This window comes from Ruditapes philippinarum, unplaced genomic scaffold (assembly GCF_026571515.1).
Source record: "Ruditapes philippinarum isolate M1 unplaced genomic scaffold, ASM2657151v2 ctg4660_1_1_1_1, whole genome shotgun sequence".
NCBI lineage: Eukaryota > Metazoa > Mollusca > Bivalvia > Venerida > Veneridae > Ruditapes > Ruditapes philippinarum.
The window spans coordinates 91,287-110,885 of record NW_026866199.1 but is presented as its reverse complement, the minus strand read 5'-3'; the positions used below and the strand labels follow the sequence as shown (position 1 = coordinate 110,885).

At 31.8% G+C, this 19,599-nt stretch overlaps 2 protein-coding genes across 2 annotated transcripts in view; both read right to left on the bottom strand.

Annotated features, from left to right (window-relative positions):
* Positions 1-3,324: 3,324 nt before the first annotated feature.
* Positions 3,325-8,752, bottom strand: LOC132731674 (arylacetamide deacetylase-like). The gene is made up of 5 exons (XM_060717889.1): positions 8,440-8,752; positions 6,931-7,051; positions 5,310-5,373; positions 4,906-5,027; positions 3,325-4,121 (listed from the first exon to the last, which is right to left on the bottom strand). The coding sequence occupies exons 1-5, from the start codon at positions 8,632-8,634 to the stop codon at positions 3,442-3,444; spliced, it is 1,182 nt and encodes a 393-aa protein (XP_060573872.1). The 5' UTR covers positions 8,635-8,752; the 3' UTR covers positions 3,325-3,441.
* An 895-nt stretch (positions 8,753-9,647) lies between these two features.
* LOC132731671 (uncharacterized) overlaps positions 9,648-19,599 on the bottom strand; it is a 39,903-nt gene continuing 29,951 nt past the window's right edge. Inside the window, exons 28-35 of the mRNA XM_060717885.1 lie at positions 19,366-19,515; positions 18,538-18,661; positions 16,148-16,221; positions 14,944-15,072; positions 14,330-14,455; positions 13,991-14,151; positions 11,574-11,709; positions 9,648-11,363 (exon numbers count right to left, since the gene is read on the bottom strand). Of these exons, the coding sequence (XP_060573868.1) occupies positions 11,286-11,363; positions 11,574-11,709; positions 13,991-14,151; positions 14,330-14,455; positions 14,944-15,072; positions 16,148-16,221; positions 18,538-18,661; positions 19,366-19,515 (978 nt within the window). The 3' untranslated portion in view covers positions 9,648-11,285. The remainder of the gene's footprint in view (positions 11,364-11,573; positions 11,710-13,990; positions 14,152-14,329; positions 14,456-14,943; positions 15,073-16,147; positions 16,222-18,537; positions 18,662-19,365; positions 19,516-19,599) is intronic.

Genomic DNA, 19,599 nt, shown 5'->3' with positions numbered 1-19,599 from the left:
TTAGATTTACCGATAAGGTGGCGCGATAGCTCAGTTGGTTAGACCCCTGACTGTCAGTCTTGAGGTTCCGGGTTCGATCCTTGGTAACACCCTTGGGATTTTTCAGAAACACTTTCAGTGTTTCCCACCTAACTAGAGGTTTACTGGTTCAAAACCCAGGTAATACTCGCATGTATCAGTGCTATGCACTTGGCATGTAAAAGAACCAAGGATTATATTCAATAAGAGCTAGGGACTGTTTCCCGGATTCCCTTGTAACTCATAGCTGTCTCTAGAGTCTGCTTAGGTAAGGACCCTACTGAAAATAAGTGCTTGCACTTTCGTAGGTTATCCTTGACCGTCCGGTCTAAAGAAAATCAATCAAAAATCAACCGATACAGACAAAAACCTAGATTTCCGATACAGGCAAAAACTTAGATTTACCGATACAGCAAAAACTTGGATTTATTGATACAGACATAAACTTGAGTTTACTGATACAGAAATAAACTTCAGTTTACTGATACAGACATAAACTTAAGTTTACCATATCTACAGGCATACTAAATTATACAGTATCTCGTCGGACACTAAATTATTATAAACAGTATCTATAGTCGCATACTCAATTGTACAGTATTTGGTCGCATACTTAATTATATAGTGTCTAGTCACGTACTAAATTATACAGTATCTAGTCGCATACTTAATTATGCAGTGTCCAGTCGCATACTTAATTGTACAGTATTTGGTCGCATACTTATTTATATTGTATTTGGTCGCATACTAAATTATATAGTATCTAGTCACGTACTAAGTTAAACAGTATCAAGTCGTATACTTAATTATGCAGTGTCCAGTCGCATACTTAATTGTACAGTATTTGGTCGCATACTTAATAATATTGTATTTGGTCGCATACTTAATTATATAGTATCTAGTCGCATACTTAAGTGTACAGTACCTAGTCGCATACTTAATTATACAGTATCTAGTCGCATACTAAATTATACAGTATCTCGTCGCATACTAAATTATTATATACAGTATCTAGTCGCAAACTTTATTAAACAGTATCTAGTCGCATACTTAATTATACAGTATCTAGTCGCATACTTAATTATACAGTATCTAGTCGCATACGTAATTATACAGTATCTAGTCGCATACTGAATTATAATGTACCGCATGTAGTCGCATACTTAATTGTATAGTATCTAGTCGCATATTTAATTATACAGTATCTAGTCGCATACTTAATCATACAGTATCTAGTCGCATATTTAATTATACAGTATCTAGTCGCATACTTAATTATACAGTATCTATTCGCATACGTTATTATACAGTATCTAGTCACATACTGAATTATAATGTACCGCATGTAGTCGCATACTTAATTGTATAGTATCTAGTCGCATATTTAATTATACAGTATCTAGTCGCATATTTAATTGTACAGTATCTAGTCGCATACTTAATTATACAGTATCTAGTCGCATATTTAATTATACAGTATCTAGTCGCATATTTAATTGTACAGTATCTAGTCGCATAATTAATTGTACAGTATCTAGTCGCATTCTTAATTATACCGTAACTAGTTGCATACTTAATTATACCGTAACTAGTCGCGTACTTACTTGTACAGTCTCTAGTCATATACTCAATTTAAAATTATCTAGTCGCATATTTAATTGTACAGTATACAGTCGCATATGCAATTATACAGTATCTAGTCGCATACGCAGTTATACAGTATCTAGTCGCATTTTTAATTATACAGTATCTAGTTTCATTCTTAATTATACAGTATTTAGTCGCAGATTTAATTATACCGTAACTAGTCGCATGCTTTATTGTACAGTCTCTAGTCAAATAATTTATTATAAATTTTCTAGTCGCATATTTAATTGTACAATATCTGGTCGCATACTTAATTTTACAGTATCTTGTCGCATACCTAATTATACAGTATCTAGTCGCATACTTAATTATACAGTATCTAGTCGCATACTTAATTATACAGTATCTAGTCGCATACTTAATTATACAGTATCTAGTCGCATACTTAATTAAACAGTATCTAGTCGCATTCTCAATTATACAGTATCTAGTCACATACTTAATTATATAGTATCTAGTCGCATACTTAATTGTACAGTATCTAGTCGCATACTAAATTTTACAGTATCTAGTTGCATACTTAATTATACCGTATCTAGTCGCATACTAAATTATACAGTATCTAGTCGCATACTTAATTATACAGTATCTAGTCGCATACTTAATTGTACAGTAATTAGTCGCACACTAAATTATACAGTATCTAGTCGCATACTTAATTATACAGTATCTAGTCGCATACTTAATTATACAGTATCTAGTCGCATACTTAATTATACAGTATCTAGTCGCATACTTAATTGTACAGTATCTAGTCGCATACTTTTTTATACAGTATCTAGTCGCATACTTAATTATACAGTATCTAGTCGCATACTTAATTATACAGTATCTAGTCGCATACTTAATTATACAGTATCTAGTCGCATACTTAATTATACAGTATCTAGTCGCATACTTAATTATACAGTATCTAGTCGCATACTTAATTGTACAGTATCTAGTCGCATACTAAATTTTACAGTATCTAGTCGCATACTTAATTATACAGTATCTAGTCGCATATTAAATTATACAGTATCTAGTCGCATACTTAATTATACAGTATCTAGTCGCATACTTAATTGTACAGTATCTAGTCGCATACTAAATTATACAGTATCTAGTCGCATACTTAATTAAACAGTATCTAGTCGCATACTTAATTGTACAGTATCTAGTCGCATACTAAATTTACAGTATCTAGTCGCATACTTAATTAAACAGTATCTAGTCGCATATTTTATTATACAGTATCTAGTCGCATACTTAATTATACAGTATCTAGTCGCATACTTAATTATACAGTATCTAATCGCATACCTTATTATACAGTATCTAGTCGCATACCTAATTATACAGTATCTAATCGCATATTTAATTGTACAGTATCTAGTCACGTACTTAATTGTACAGTATCTAATCGCATACTTTATCAAACAGTATCTAGTCGCATACTTTATCAATAGTATCTAGTCGCATACCTAATTAAACAGTATCTAGTCGCATACTTTATTATACAGTATTTAGTCGCATACTTAATTATATAGTTCCTAGTCGCATACTTAGTTTTTTTGGTATCTCGTTGGACACTAAATTGTACAGTAGTAGCATACTTAATTATACAGTCTCTAGCCGCATACTTCATTATACAGGTAGGTATTACAGAATAGTAAAAAAGTTATTACAAAAACAACATTATTGAGGTGACATGTCGAAAAGCATAGAATAAATACAAATGATAATTATAACACAACATCCTGTAAATATGTAATTTCTAAAATAGAAAATAAATGTTCAACGTTCTCCTAAAAGTGTCTTTTTGAGATGTGCAATAAATTCCGAAATTGCTTGCTTGGCTATATCATTTGTATGGAAATGCTTTAGAAACCCGTGTTTCTGTCCCCGGTAATAAGCATGTTCATGTTTGTTCATATCTAACTCCCGCAATGCAGCGTAAAGCATGAACGATTCGTCTCTAACTGGATCAACTTCCGGTGAAATAAAATACGTGTACGGTAGATTTTCTAAGTGCTGCATAGCTGTAAGCATGGGAGAGACCCTGTCGTCTAATATAAGATGTGAAACATCACGTGACAATTGTTCATTACCAGCATCTTTCGTCAAGCCAGGCTCGGAGTATTCTCTGAATGAAAATGGTAACATATTAAGATCTAAAATTTCAGCCATTTCTGAGTTCTTTTGTTCAGTAGTCGTATGTAAATTCTTCATCATTTGATTGACGAGTTCTGTATTGTTTTCACCGAAAAGGTAAAGAGAAAATTGTTCTACGATATCTTCCTTCCCAATCTGTCCAGGTTGTCTAGTGTTTTTAGCATAAGACGGAAGATTAAAATCAAATGCTTGTAATGGGGGATAAAACATCCCAACCAGACGAATATATTTTGAGAGTGTTGGTTCTTCTTTTGTTATATTCAAGGACACGGAGAGAGCAAGATTTCCACCTACATCGTCACCTGTATAAATAAAGCAAAAGTTGTAAAAGGATTTTAACTAACTATAAAAATGAATTCCTATAGAATGTCCAAAAACAGTATAATTTAAATTGTTGCACGCTCATTTTGATTGAGCCTGCTTAAGGACGGTACTGATACATGTATGTGCAAGATACTGTTTACGAACACCCTCTACCCAAAAATTTCACCCCTCATACCTCCTGAAATTTGAAAATAAACAAAATTCAACATTTGATATGAAATGGTAAAATTTTGAATACAAGTATACATGTAGAAACATCCGCAGATATGTTCATACTGCGATGACCATGGAACCGTCAATGAGACAAGTTAACTCCATTCCATGAAAGGCAGCTCATGGTTCATAAGTAAATAAACAACAATTCGAAAAATTCGGGGAGTCTTTAAAGATTTGTACCTTTAAAAATGTTCAGACACCGCCCCCGGCATTTGAAAAATTGTGAGGGTCTTGATAGAAAAAATGAAATTAAGAAGACTTACCGTAGTTTTAAAATAATTTCTAAGAAACATTTATATAATCTGTTATTAAATCTTCATGTCCATTAATTAAATAAAAGATGAAGGCTTTGATACGTAAATCTTTGATAAATGCTGGTATTTTACTATAAAATTAGTATATAGTACGACATTTATTTTGTCGGGTCGTATTTGCGCATGTAATACAAGCATTAAATGTAAGACAGAATGTACAGGTATATGATTTATAGTTAGTAAGAAGAAAAAAATGTTAAGTACAAGCAAACATTGATGATATATTTACTACCTGCTAGTGTAATCTGGTTGGTCAGGAGACCAAACGTTGACGGATTTCTTAACAGATATAACGTTGCACGTAAACAGTCCTCGAAGGCTGTGGGAAAAGGAAAGTCAGGTGCCAACCGATACCTGTCAAACAAATATTGAAAAAAAAAAACATCTTTGAAATATCTATCCGCTATTGTGATATTTTAGGCATAACTTATGTAAGAAGATAACAATCATTTAGTTTTAGTCAGAATACAAAATACATTTTGATATTTTAAAAAGGAAAATCGACAACAGTTTAAATAAAATATACATGTTTATAATGGTCAAACAATTAAACTTCTGTATTTGTTTGTACAACAATTTTAACGCAAATCATCAAGTAAGACTAGTTGACATTAAAATATTAAACAAATAACTTACTCTACTGATATAACGACGAAACCAGACATCTTGCTGATGTACTGTGTCAATGCCTTATATTCCTCTAAAATATAAATAACATCACGTGTTCATATATATTAAAGTATATTGTCCTCGTTTATTTATTTGTAAATAGACGGTTCGTGTTGTTGTTGATTACGAAAACACTTTCTCGTAACAAACTATTACAAATGTATTCTTCTCCACAATGTCATAATTTTTTTCTTGTCACAAAACACACAACTCTGTTGTTAATTCCCGTGAAAAATATACAAATTATGCTTTAGTAAAACTTATTCCAGTCATAAAAAATATACAACTTATTCTTGTTACAAATATATACGACTTATTCTGGTCATAAATATATACGACTTATTCTGATCATAAATATATATACGACTTATTCTGGTCATAAATATATACGACTTATTCTGGTCATAAATATATACGACTTGTTCTGGTCATAAATATATACGACTTATTCTGGTCATAAATATATACGACTTATTCTAGTCATAAATATATACGACTTATTCTGGTCATAAATATATACAAATTATGCCAGTAAAATATATATACAACTTATTCTGGTAATAAATATATGCAAATTTTCTTTTTATTTCATTCACCCACAATGTGTACATCAATGTCAGTCATATAACGAGGACTACTGAAAAATATCCTTAGATCATGAACTTACAATATTTTACATAGAGATATATTTACATCACTTCCGGTTTAAGGTCGCACCTGCATAACACGTAGCAACTCTTCATCTGTTACCGCTTAAGAGTTATACTAAGGCAATTACAAAAAAACTTCACGCGTAAAGAATGAAAAATAAACTTCCTTAAGTTTGTTCTAAACATGATCAATTATAAAATTGGCACATGCATATGGATTATGCGGGTCACTGACCTTTAATGTGTGTAAGCTACTATTTCTTAAGTTTGTGAAACTTAGAAATACAGGATAGGATATGTTCCATTTTTGTATTTCTTGCTGTACAAAACACCCGCCCGCGATGATAAGTGACATACGAGTATCCAGATTATAACCTTGTTATGTACTGAATGAAGTTCTTCCAGAACAAAAATTAACATTATAGTAGTAAAATGAAGTAAAGGGGATGTTAAAAACGCTTGGAAGCCCCGAAGTTGTTGGATGTTCGAATTCCAAATTTACCAGCTAAGGATTATTGACATAATAGTTTAAAAAATGGATGAATTTCTATCATTTCAAATAAAACAAAATTATCTACCGTAAAGCAAACTCTAGAACAGACTTTAGGGTGCTCAGTTATTCAGTTTATTCCAGGACATGACAATTTTCTAAATGCTGCCTCCATGCTATACGTGACCGAACCATGTGGTGTAACTCTAAAACAATTTCCTATTTTTTTAATACCAACAATCATCACATTTAACATATTCTAGTAAATTCTTCAAGGATCCATTTGAAGGGAAATGTTTTGGAGGGAAATATGATGACTAGATTGTACATTATACTTTTAATTGGTGTCGTTCAACTAAATCCTACCGTCTTTTGAGGTTTAAACAAATAACTCATTCAGGTAACAAAAGCAAACGTCCAAAATACATTGTCGACATATATAACATACCTGTTGAGCCAGATATCCAGCCACCACCATGGAAATATATAATGCCCGGATGCAACACTCCTTCTGTATTCACTGGACTATGTATCAAAACATCGACACCATCAATACTTTCGTGTTTGGTCTTAAAAAACATGTTTCATATTTATTAATGATTGACAATTTTCATACATTTTCTGGTTTACACTTGTGTCTAACACAGGAGGAGTTGTCATGATATTCTCCGTCATTTCAAATTAAAAAGATAATTAGTCGAGCTATGAAACACACAATGTAGGAACTCTTTACAACGTCGATGTCAGATCTTTAACATAAAAAGGATCACGCAGAATGTCGCTGCCAGATTTTTAACATAAATGGGTCACGAAAATTGTCGCTGCCAGATTATAAACATAAATGGGATCACGCAGAATGTCGCTGCCAGGCCTTAAACATAAATGGGATCACGCAGAATGTCGCTGCCAGGCCTTTAACATAAATGGGATCACGCAGAATGTCGCTGCCAGGCCTTTAACATAAATGGGATCACGCAGAATGTCGCTGCCAGGCCTTTAACATACAAGGGATCACGCAGAATGTCGCTGTCAGATTTTTAACATAAATGTGTCACGAAGAATGTCGCTGCCAGACCCTTTACATAAAAGGGGTCACGCAGAATGTCGCTGTAAGATTTTTAACATAAATGGATCACGAAGAATGTCGCTGTCAGACCCTTAACATAAAAGGGGTCACGCGGAATGTCGCACGTAGAATGTCACTACCAAACATTTGACATTAAAGGGGTCACGCAGAATGTCGCTGCCAGACCTTTAACATAAAAGGGGTCGCGCAGAATGTCTCTGCAAGACCTTTCACTTCATAGGAATCACGTAACAATGTCGAGACCAGACCTTTTTACATCTCGGAGGGTTCGCTCAACAACGTCGATACTAGATCTTTCATATCGTTGGGGATAGCGCAACAATGTCGCTACCAGAAATTTTATATCGTGGGGTGTCGCCGCCAGACATTACATTGCATTGAACAGCATTCGACAACATCACTATCTTAGTTAATTCAACAGCCAGGAAGTATAGATTTTATATATTTTATTTTTTTATGATAAATTGCAAAAGTACATTTGACTATAAGAAAACATAACTAGCATCTGACTTGATGATGAAATCTTTATAGCAGAACACCACCCACTCTAATGTTAGGGGAATTCGGTGTATATGTGCGAGCGTGCTTTTGTGCATGCATGGAGTATTAACCCCCCCCCCCCCACCCTTTCATGCACACATCACAAACAAAACACACCCTTACAGTGTCTGTTTATGTTTATTACTAATATTTATATAAAATAAAAACAAAAAAGGTGTATTTTATCTCTTCTGATAGAAAGTATTAAGTCTCTTGTAAATATGAGTTTCGGGTAATATAAGTGTCATGTAGGTAGTTAAGATATAACATTATTATGTAATAAATAAGCCGTCATATAATAAACGTTAATAGTTTCTCTAGTACACTCACCAATATCCCATCATCACGTGACATCACTTCCGGTGCACTGTTAGAATAAATTATGTCTCGCAAATAAGTACACAGGGATTTGAACTGTGAGGTAAAAACGGAGTCAGACGACAATAGTTCGGTATCCGGTATATACATGTAGTATGCTAATCCTATCACCAACATTGAAGAGATAATAAAACCAGGTAACATCATTTTTTTAACACTTAACTTTGACCGACGTACAAATATTGTGGACTTTAAAGTAAGTTGGAAAAAATTGAAATAATCAGTAAGATTAATATAATCTCATGTTAAAGAAGTTAATCCTAAGTTTTACTATAGTACTCGAATTGATCTATTATCGTGTACATTGTTTTATACAGCACTGACATATAATAAAAGTTGGCTTACTATTGATTTCATACTTCATTACTTTGGACTGAATATTTCCATCAATCTCATCGACATTTAAAGAAATCAGTGTTGTAATTAAACTCATGACTTCAAAATTAAAATGTATACTTAGTTAACTTAATGCATATTTACTTTATATTGTATCATAGTTTGGGGACCTTTCTGTTGAAAATGTAATGCCATATATTAAAAATAATTATACAATGTATATAATTCAGATACTGACAAAATTCTAACGACTTCGGGCCGATACGACTTGTCACGCCTTTTAGAACGAATATCATTTCATCCATCAGAAAACTACGGAAGAGTATAGAAAACCAAAGAAAATGCATAAGTATATTTTCATTGTTCTCGGTCACTGGATTTCATGTAAACTATAGATATTAGAAAAATATCTCGTTCATAGAAAATGTTTAAGTATCCTAATCTTAATGTAAACATTAAAGATAAAAATAAATATATTTACAACATTCGTGGAGCCTGTTAAATAGGTGAGAGATTTAAGTTGTGCAAATTAACAATTAGTAATGAAATAATAAAGCAGGTGTATACGCATTTGAATAGTATTTATCGGCCCCGCGACCAATTTAATTTTTGTAAATACTTACTAATAAATTTAACCGGCTTAGTATTTTAAATTATTTTTATAAACGGTCGATTTACTAGACTGATTAACAGTTTGCCGATTTACCAAAGTAAATGTGTTACGATTCATTTGAAATACTGCAATCCTATTGGACAAAAGTAATAATTTCAAACACTAAATCTATTTTAGTGGGCGTTTTTGTTATATTTTTATATATATTATGTTATGTTCAACAAGCTGCTGGCAGGTCGAACATGAGAGATAAATAAAATCCGAGGCTATAACAGGGTGAGTTCATATAAACGTTTATGTCATTGTGCACAATCATCACTACTACAAGTTCAGTAATTGACTGTTTTTATACGTTTTTAAAACAAACAAAAATTCATTTCGCAAAGTGAAAATCTTTCTCATGTATGTACGGTGTTCATTTATATACATGACTTGCCTGAAACAGATATTCGAACTCTATAGAACTGTGCTCATTTATTCAAGATATTTGTTAAGGATATTTACATAAAATATGATATTATCATTACAATGATTTAACGAAAGGATAGATCAACCATGCTTGTAAAAATATCAGATAACTTATCTATATATAGATCATCATCAAAACACAAAGTTTATTTCAGATCTAGATATAGTTCAACACAATTACAGAGTTCATCTATACAGATCTAGATCAAGAACATAATATAGTTCATATATACAGATCTAGATATAGTTCAACACACAGAGTTTATCTATACAGAAATAGTTCAACACAATTACAGAGTTCGTCTATACAGATCTAGATCAAGAACATAATATAGTTCATATATACAGATCTAGATATAGTTCAACACACAGAGTTTATCCATACAGATATAGATGTAGTTCAACACAATCACAGAGTTCTTCTATATAGATAAAGATATCATTCAAGAAATTCACGTTTCTGAAATGCATTGCAGAAAAACTTCACAGTTCAGCCATGCGTTACAGAAAAATAAAATTCCAACTTTATGTTATAGGATCTTGTTTTTTTTTCAGCCATTTAAACGAGCAAAATAACAAGAAGCATACATAATTCAATTAATTGATGCAGTTAAGTAAAATATTACTAGAAAATTAAAAAAAAAAAACAGACATATGCTTTATAAAATTACCTGTGTGTGGGAAATATTTTCTGTACCTGTACTGTAATAATTTAGTCTATGCAGCATGCCATATTTATATTCATTAAAGTCACTTGTGCAGGTAGTCGCCATTTCAGACATTTGATTAAGATATAGAAACATTTCTATGACATACGTATTTATACGTGAACTTTAAGTTTCTTTACTTAATTTGCTCATATCAAAATAAGTTAGATACTAGATGAATTAAATACAAATTTTGTATCGCGTTTCTTTACTTAAAATTTATATGCGTGTACAATCACAAATGAGAGTAAGACATGGTATTGGTAATTCTGATTGTGGGAAATATTTCAAGAATAATATACAATGTTTATTGATATAGAGACCGTTCCTTTATGTTGTTATTCAAATTATCGTGTCCAGTAAGAGGGGAGTTCTGCAGTTAAAACATGCAAGTGTCCAATAAAGTTGTGTCCACTAAGAGTGGAGAACTGCTGTTAAATCATTCATATATCCAATAAGAGTGGAATTCTGCAGTTAAAACATTCAATTGTCCAATAAGAGTTGAGGTCTGCTGTTAAATCATTCATGTGGCCAGTAAGAGTGGAGAACTGCTCTTAAATCATTCATATATCCAGTAAGAGTGGAATTCTGCAGTTAAAACATTGAAGTGTCCAATAAGAGTTGAGAACTGCTGTTAAATCATTCATGTGTCCCGCAAGAGTGGAGATCTACTGTTAAATGTAGAAGTTTGAGAGACTATCACATCCATTGAGAAACTCCACTATGATGTCATGACAAAACTTGTACTGGTCCTGCAATAATACCACAGACATATTCTATAAAGTTCTATAACAATGAATTGAAATTTCAACAAAATATAGAATGAAGGACCCTTTTTACATACATGTACTTTAAAAAAATTTTTAGAATTAGAGATATGATATGAGATATGGATTTAAATACCATTGGACGCGAACTGTAAAATCATATCTTTACATGAAATACTTTTAGTGAACACTCACGTATGTAGGAATGATGTGATGTCGACGAATTCTCATTTGTTTTATAACTTGCTGTAAAGCAACTTCCCGTTCTTCACGCATGCGCTCTAATGTTGACATAACAACACAAAACAATCCGCTCTTCGTAGCACCGTTCCTGTAAAATGATTAGAAATCATATATGAAAAAAAAACAATATACAGAACAAAGTAACGAATATATTTACAAGTCAAAGCTTGTGTAAAAACCCCTGCCCATTCAAATATATCTAAGGAGGGTGTTCTTTGGTACTGCGGTTGTAAATATCTTTGTTAAACATTTGCACCTTTGTTTGAAAGTAAACGAATGACGGTATCAATAAAAACAACCATAGATAATATAATAAGGGTTTCATCTACTTACACTAACTCTGTCATTAGTTCTATTGATTAAAGCAACAATGGTGCATATAAACGAATATTAACTTAACCACCTACGTGCACAGAGGTCATCTACACGACTATCAACTTAATCACCTACGTGCACAGAGATCATCTAAACGAATATTAACTAAACCACCTACGTGCACAGAGATCATCTACACGACTATCAACTTAATCACCTACGTGCACAGAGGTCTACACGACTATCAACTTAATCACCTACGTGCACAGAGGTCATCTACACGACTATCAACTTAATCACCTACGTGTACAGAGATCATCTACACGACTATCAACTTAATCATCTACGTGTACAGAGGTCATCTACACGACTATCAACTTAACCACCTTCGTGTACAGAGATCATCTACACGACTATCAACTTAATCACCTACGTGTACAGAGGTCATCTACACGACTATCAACTTAATCACCTACGTGTACAGAGATCATCTACACGACTATCAACTTAATCACCTACGTGTACAGAGGTCATCTACACGACTATCAACTTAATCACCTACGTGCACAGAGATCATCTACACGACTATCAACTTAACCACCTTCGTGTACAGAGGTCATCTACACGACTATCAACTTAACCACCTTCGTGTACAGAGGTCATCTACACGACTATCAACTTTAACCACCTACGTGTACAGAGATCAATCCGATCTACAAGACTATCAACTTAACCACCTACGTGCACAGAGGTCATCTACACGACTATCAACTTAACCACCTACGTGCACAGAGATCATCTACACGACTATCAACTTAACCACCTACGTGCACAGAGATCATCTACACGACTATCAACTTTAACACCTACGTGCACAGAGATCATCTACACGACTATCAACTTTAACATCTACTTGCACAGAGGTCATCTACACGACTATCAACTTTAACACCTACTTGCACAGAGATCATCTACACGACTATCAACTTTAACACCTACGTGCACAGAGATCATCTACACGACTATCAACTTAATCACCTACGTGTACAGAGGTCATCTACACGACTATCAACTTAACCATCTTCGTGTACAGAGATCATCTACACGACTATCAACTTAACCATCTGCATACACAAGGATCATACCCAACCATCTACGTGCACAGAGATCCTCTACAAAAATATCCACAACTATCAATTTTACCATCTACACGCAAAAGGATCATCTACACAACTATCACCTACGTGTACAGAGATCATCTTCACGACTATCAACTTAATACTCTAAATGTACGATCTGGGGTATTAAGATCAAGTGATTTGACACAACGTGATCGAAAGTTCGAAACATATCCGGGATAATACTAATTATCTTGAGCGACCTCTCAAAATCTCTACATGGCTCACGTCTAATTTCAATTCACTGAGCGAACTTTTAAAATCTCTACATGGCTACACTTAGCAACCCCTCAAAATCTCAAATTGGCTACACGTCTAATTTTAATTTCTTGAGCGACCTCTCAAAATCTCTACATGGCTACACGTCTAATTTCATTTCCTTGAGCGACCTCTCAAATTCTCTACACTAACGACTGGTTTGCTAAATGTATAATATAAGAAGGCTGTATAGTTACTTTACGCCGTAATGTGAGAAAAAAAGAGGAGTAAACGACTCCAACTGTAGTACGAAAGTTTGATTTCTACTACTATAATAACCATGGGTAAACCGAGAGAACAGTGAACAAAGTAATGTAAATGAAAATATGATACTTACAGACAATCTTACAGACAATAAAAGTGTACTTAAACACTGAAACATTTATTGTATATGGAAGAACGCTGTACTTAAACACTGAAACATTTGTTGTATATGGAAGAACGCTGTACTTACTGAAACATTTATTGTATATGGAAGAACGCTGTACTTAAACACTGAAACATTTATTGTATATGGGAGAACGCTGTACTTAAACACTGAAACATTTATTGTATATGGAAGAACGCTGTACTTCAACACTGAAACATTTGTTGTATATGGAAGAACGCTATACTTACAGACAATGGACTACAATAGGCTGATTGCCTGTTGTTTTTTGCCAGACTTTAACATGTTCATAAACTTCCAAGATGCTTGATTCACCACCGATTGGTACCCGGTCCTCACTCATCCAAAACTTACACACAAACAATTTTAGTATCTTCGCTTTTTCGTGTGGCTTAAAAAAGAAGTTAATAATAAATTATTTAAACGAAAGTCATCATTGAAAAGAAAGTTTTGTTTTACACTGCTATTTGTATGTCTGATACTTTAGAGATATAAAAAAACTCCTGTATTTTACTTTTTGCGTATGAAAAAAAAAATATCTATGTAGTCAACATAAAGTAATATCGTACCTCTTCGGCATTTTGAAGTCTTATGCTTATCTCTGTGAAGGTCACGTGATCTGTTTCACTCAAATGATGTAAGGTAAATGGTATAAATGTTACCGTTTCTCCCTCTTTTGGCCAGTAAATCTCTGACTGTAATTTAAAACACCATATAAATGTAGTTATGTCAAATATTGTGGTAACATGTATATATTATAACTGCTATAACCAAGATATGCACTGCTATCTGAACCAAGATATACTTGATTTTATGGACACGTTAAATTGAGACAAATACATTATATATAATGATTTAAGTTGGACAATACATAATGATTAAAGTTGGATAATACATAATGATTAAAGTTGGTCAATACATAATGATTAAAGTTGGACAATACATAATGATTAAAGTTGGACAATACATAATGATTAAAGTTGGACAATACATAATGATTAAAGTTGGACAATACATAATGATTTAAGTTGGACAATACATAATGATTAAAGTTGGACAATACATAATGATTTAAGTTGGACAATACATAATGATTAAAGTTGGATAATACATAATGATTAAAGTTGGTCAATATTTCTTTTACTGAAAGTATATAATTGTACAAGGAATGTTTATAGCTTACCATGTTAGTGATACGGTCAAGATTTACAATTGTAGATACTTTGTTCTCATATACCATCCGCCAGAAATCAACTATAGTGTCTGGTAGAGGATTTTGTGTCTGCAAGAATGTCTTGTCATTCCGATAAGACTGAAATATATAACAATTATCCTGTAAAAATCTAGAATATGGAAGAATTCCCGGAAGCTATAACAACAAATGATATTTATAGTCCTCCTTTGTCATAATATATCAAGTTGTAACACAAAAATTGCAAATTTAAATTCAAAGGATTCACAACAAACAAAATTTGATCAAATATTTTCATGAAAGCAAATATTGTAGCAAGGTGCGGGTTCATTTTTTACCAGTAGTATGATTAACTGGAGCAATGCCCCTGATATGCTGAACAATATTGCCGAACTTTGTAGTCTCATACGTATCTGCATACGTCGAATTTCGTTACAAAAATAACGCAACGGGTGGGGGATTAAAATCACGTGTACCGATAAATTTGAGTCGGTGACCCAAATGTTATTCATGTAGGATAATTATACAGTTTAAAAGACATTTTAAGAAAAAATCCAAAAAAAAAATAAAATAGTTCAGGTATTTTTAATAAGCCGCATTATTAAAGCCGAAAATTGTAGCTAATATAAACTGAACGCCAAATTTTACACAAAATTTAGTTTCTTTCCATTTTTCAAACATTTTGCGGCGTCAAACGATACAGTACATTTCATGTAAGAATGAATGAAAAAATTATTTCCGTCGAATACTGTAGAATTTAAGATCTTTTGTGGCGTTATGATACCCATAATAGTTGCCAAGGATACGCAACGATGTTGTGTTCCAAAGCGGACTTTGGTGGTCAACTTTGACTTTCAACGTTTATAATTATTATAGACATTGAAATATGAATTTTTTTCAAAATGGCTTATTTTAAGTTTTTTTGATATATATGATCAGTACATGTGCTGGGATTGACAAATATGCATTTTATTTGAATTTTAAAGGCGTTTTGAGCTCCACATCCGAAGTGTCTGTGGATAATACCGGTGAGTTATAATAATGGTATAACAAGAGAAACCACATATTGTCGGGCATTTGTGTTTTTTGTTCAGTACTCAATAGTGAGGTAAATAAAATCAAACAAGGCATGTCTAAATGAAATATGCGATCAGAGTAATTTATATATGATAGGCCTAGAGAAATGTATACTTACAGGTAGATAAACAGCATTGATGTAGTCGTTACGATCAGATACTCGTGTAATAAGCCAGGGGCGATGAGCGTCACCTTATATATCATAAAGATAAAATAATGTATAAACATAAAACTGATAAAATAAAACTGATAACATTACATTATCTTTTTGAAGGATTTAATTTATAAAACTTAACATTAATATAAAATAATAAGACAGGAAGCTGTTCTGTTTTGTACGGAAACGTATAGCGACCACCCTTATATGATATATATCAAATGACATTTTTTTATAGTTTTATAGTATGTTTGTTATATGTAAATATGATTTGAGGAAAGAAATACATATTTAAAAAGATGTAAGTGTATTATTTTTCATTTTGTCAAAAAGTTAAAAGTAGTTAATCTTGCATTATAAGATAAAAAACGTACGATAGATTACGAAAAAATACGTATTATAAAATTATATGATTTACAACATAACTTGATTTAATTGCTTCCTTTATATATTGCGTGGGATTTTTCTGTCCTCATTATCTATAAACTGTAAAATATGTTATATTATAATAAAAAAACGTCAAATATATATAACTAATACATATAAATGAACAGAAGAAACTCACATAAATTTTAATCGAGCAATATTAACAGCAGATTGAGTAAACAATTATATTCAATATCAAATAACAATTAAAATATTGGTCAAATATATACTATTAGTACCATGTGTTAAATAAATTGTCTAAAATTCTGTTTTACTTACATTCAAAGGCGGTAAATATTACTAGATACATATTTCATATCAAGTAAGTTTGTTAAAATTGGTTAGGTATATAATATGTATTAAATAAATTGTCAAAAATTCTGTTTTTACTAACATATAGGGGTGGCCGTTATACGTTTCCGTAGTTTTGATTCTAGCCACAAAATATACGAAACCGAACTTCCTGCACATAGTAAAAAATAAAAAAAAGACACAAAAAAAAAAGAAAATGTATGCCTTGGAGTATTTAGTATAAATGATTCGATGGTGTACAAATATTTGGCAAAATAATCCAAAAAGTTTCGTTCCGTGGGTCTTCTCTTATCTTTGAAAACTTTTAAAAACTAATTTATAGCTTTATATTATGCCAGTTCAACGTTATAATTAAATCGGCGGCATAAATTAGGGAATGTAAGTTATTTATGTTGCACTCAGGCTTTCCGTGTATTTAATGATTTTGTCATCGTGCTTTCAAGTTATAGTAAAAAATAAATCGCTTTATAATACCGCATGCGTTTAGAAAAACAATATAATAAAATGTACTAATTTACGGAAACGTATAGCGACCACCCCTATATGTTAGTTAAAACAGAAATTTTGACAATTTATTTAATACATATTATATACCTTACCAATTTTTACAAACTTACTTGATCTGAAATATTTATCTAGTAATATATACAGCCCCTGCATGTTGGTGAAAACAGAATTTAAGACAATTTATTTTATACACGATATATATTTGACAATATTTACATCGATATTAGATCTTGAATATATATCATTTACTCAATCTGCTGTTTTGTTGCCTGATTCAAATTTATGTGACATTTTTTCTGTTCATTTATATGTATTAGTTTTATATATTGAGGCTTTTCATTCGCATTCCCCTAACATTATAAAATATATATAACATATTTTACAATTTATATTTGATAATATGTTAATAAGCATAAAATAAGCTACTGAAGTAGTACCTGATGTAATTAGTTATCATAGAAACCATTACATTTTTGTAAGATATATAATATAGAGCTTAAAACGATAACTACTGACAAATTTTACCAATTTAAATGTATATACAGAGGATGGTACATGAAATATATTATATAAAAAGGAATATTCGACTAGTTGATGTTATTATAGGAACATAGATCCCAAAGCGCAAGCGATATTTCTTCTTATATGATACGTGACACGAGAAAAGTCAAACATTTGATTTTGATAAAGGAAGCAATTAAATCAAGTAATATTGTTAATCATATATAATACGTATTTTTTGTAATCTTTCGTACGTTTTTATCTTATAATGCAAGATAAACAACTATTAACTTTTTGACAAAATGAAAAAATAAAACACTTACATATTTTTAAATATGTAATTCTTTCCTCAGATCATATTTGCATATAACAAACATACTATAAAACTGTAAAAAAGTCATTTGATATATATCATATAGGGATGGTCGCTATACGTTTCCGTACTAATTGCTTTCAAAGACGGTATGTTTATAATTGTATATATAAGTACATGTGTTGCAATCATGTACCTCATGTATTTATAATAAAGAAACGACATCGATCCTAAACACTGCACGTTTATATCAAATAAAAAATATTTCTATGAAATACCGCATGTAACTTACTGGGAAGGATGTGGGGTACCCGATTCTTCTCTATATTAGCACTATTATTTGCCCCTTTGTAGTTACCGTTGTCATAGAAACTTGGACTCATACTCTCCTTGAACTTTGTCACACATTGAATTCTCTACAAATAAATAAATATCTTACTGGTTGTATATAATAAATACTCGAATGAAATAGATAAATAATAATCTAAATAAATCATTATAATTTGTATCATTCATAGCGTGACTATGATATAGATCTTCAAACATTTCAAATATTTGGACGCGACATATCTGCCAGCAAAATGTTGCATAAAACAGACGTTAAATAGTAATAAATATAACTATTCAGGAAAGACAACTCTGTCGACCTTGTTTGACTTCAACACAACATTTTTTTGTATAATTATGTCCCTTTGAGCAGTCAGACCGGTCATCTTAGGTAATATTTGTTGGGTATTTTTTTGTTGTTATACAGTAGATGTATTTTTACTAAGAATATAATAATTAATAAGTTTCACTGTTAAATGTGCTCATATATTAAATTTTATTAAGATAAATTTGTATTATTATTCAAGATGGCAGCATACTTGTCTTACAGTAATTCATACATATCACTGTTTCTATTTGCTATACACTCATGTTTGTAATTTATAGTAGTTACAGTACAGCTATTTACAGACAGAGATAACTACAGAATCGGATTTATACTTGTTGTACGCTATGTCATGATGTTTTTTTATTATTTCATTGTTATTATATACATGTATAGTTTTGAAACGATGTTTGCAACCGTTTTTACACGGTTTCACCAGATCGTTGGGTACCAGACTGATAAATTTACCTCAAAGTCCATTTCTAATTGAATTATTTTTGTTTTGTTATCCAGCTCGAGCATGTTTTTATACACTTTACAAAACTGTTCACATGGTATAGCTATACTCGGACAAAACAATGCCTCGGATAATGCCTCATGTAGAAATACGTATTGATCCTGAAAAAAACAACGATAAAATGTGTCTGAATGATAGTAACAATATTCTAAAGTAAATATACATAAAATCTACACAAATGTTCT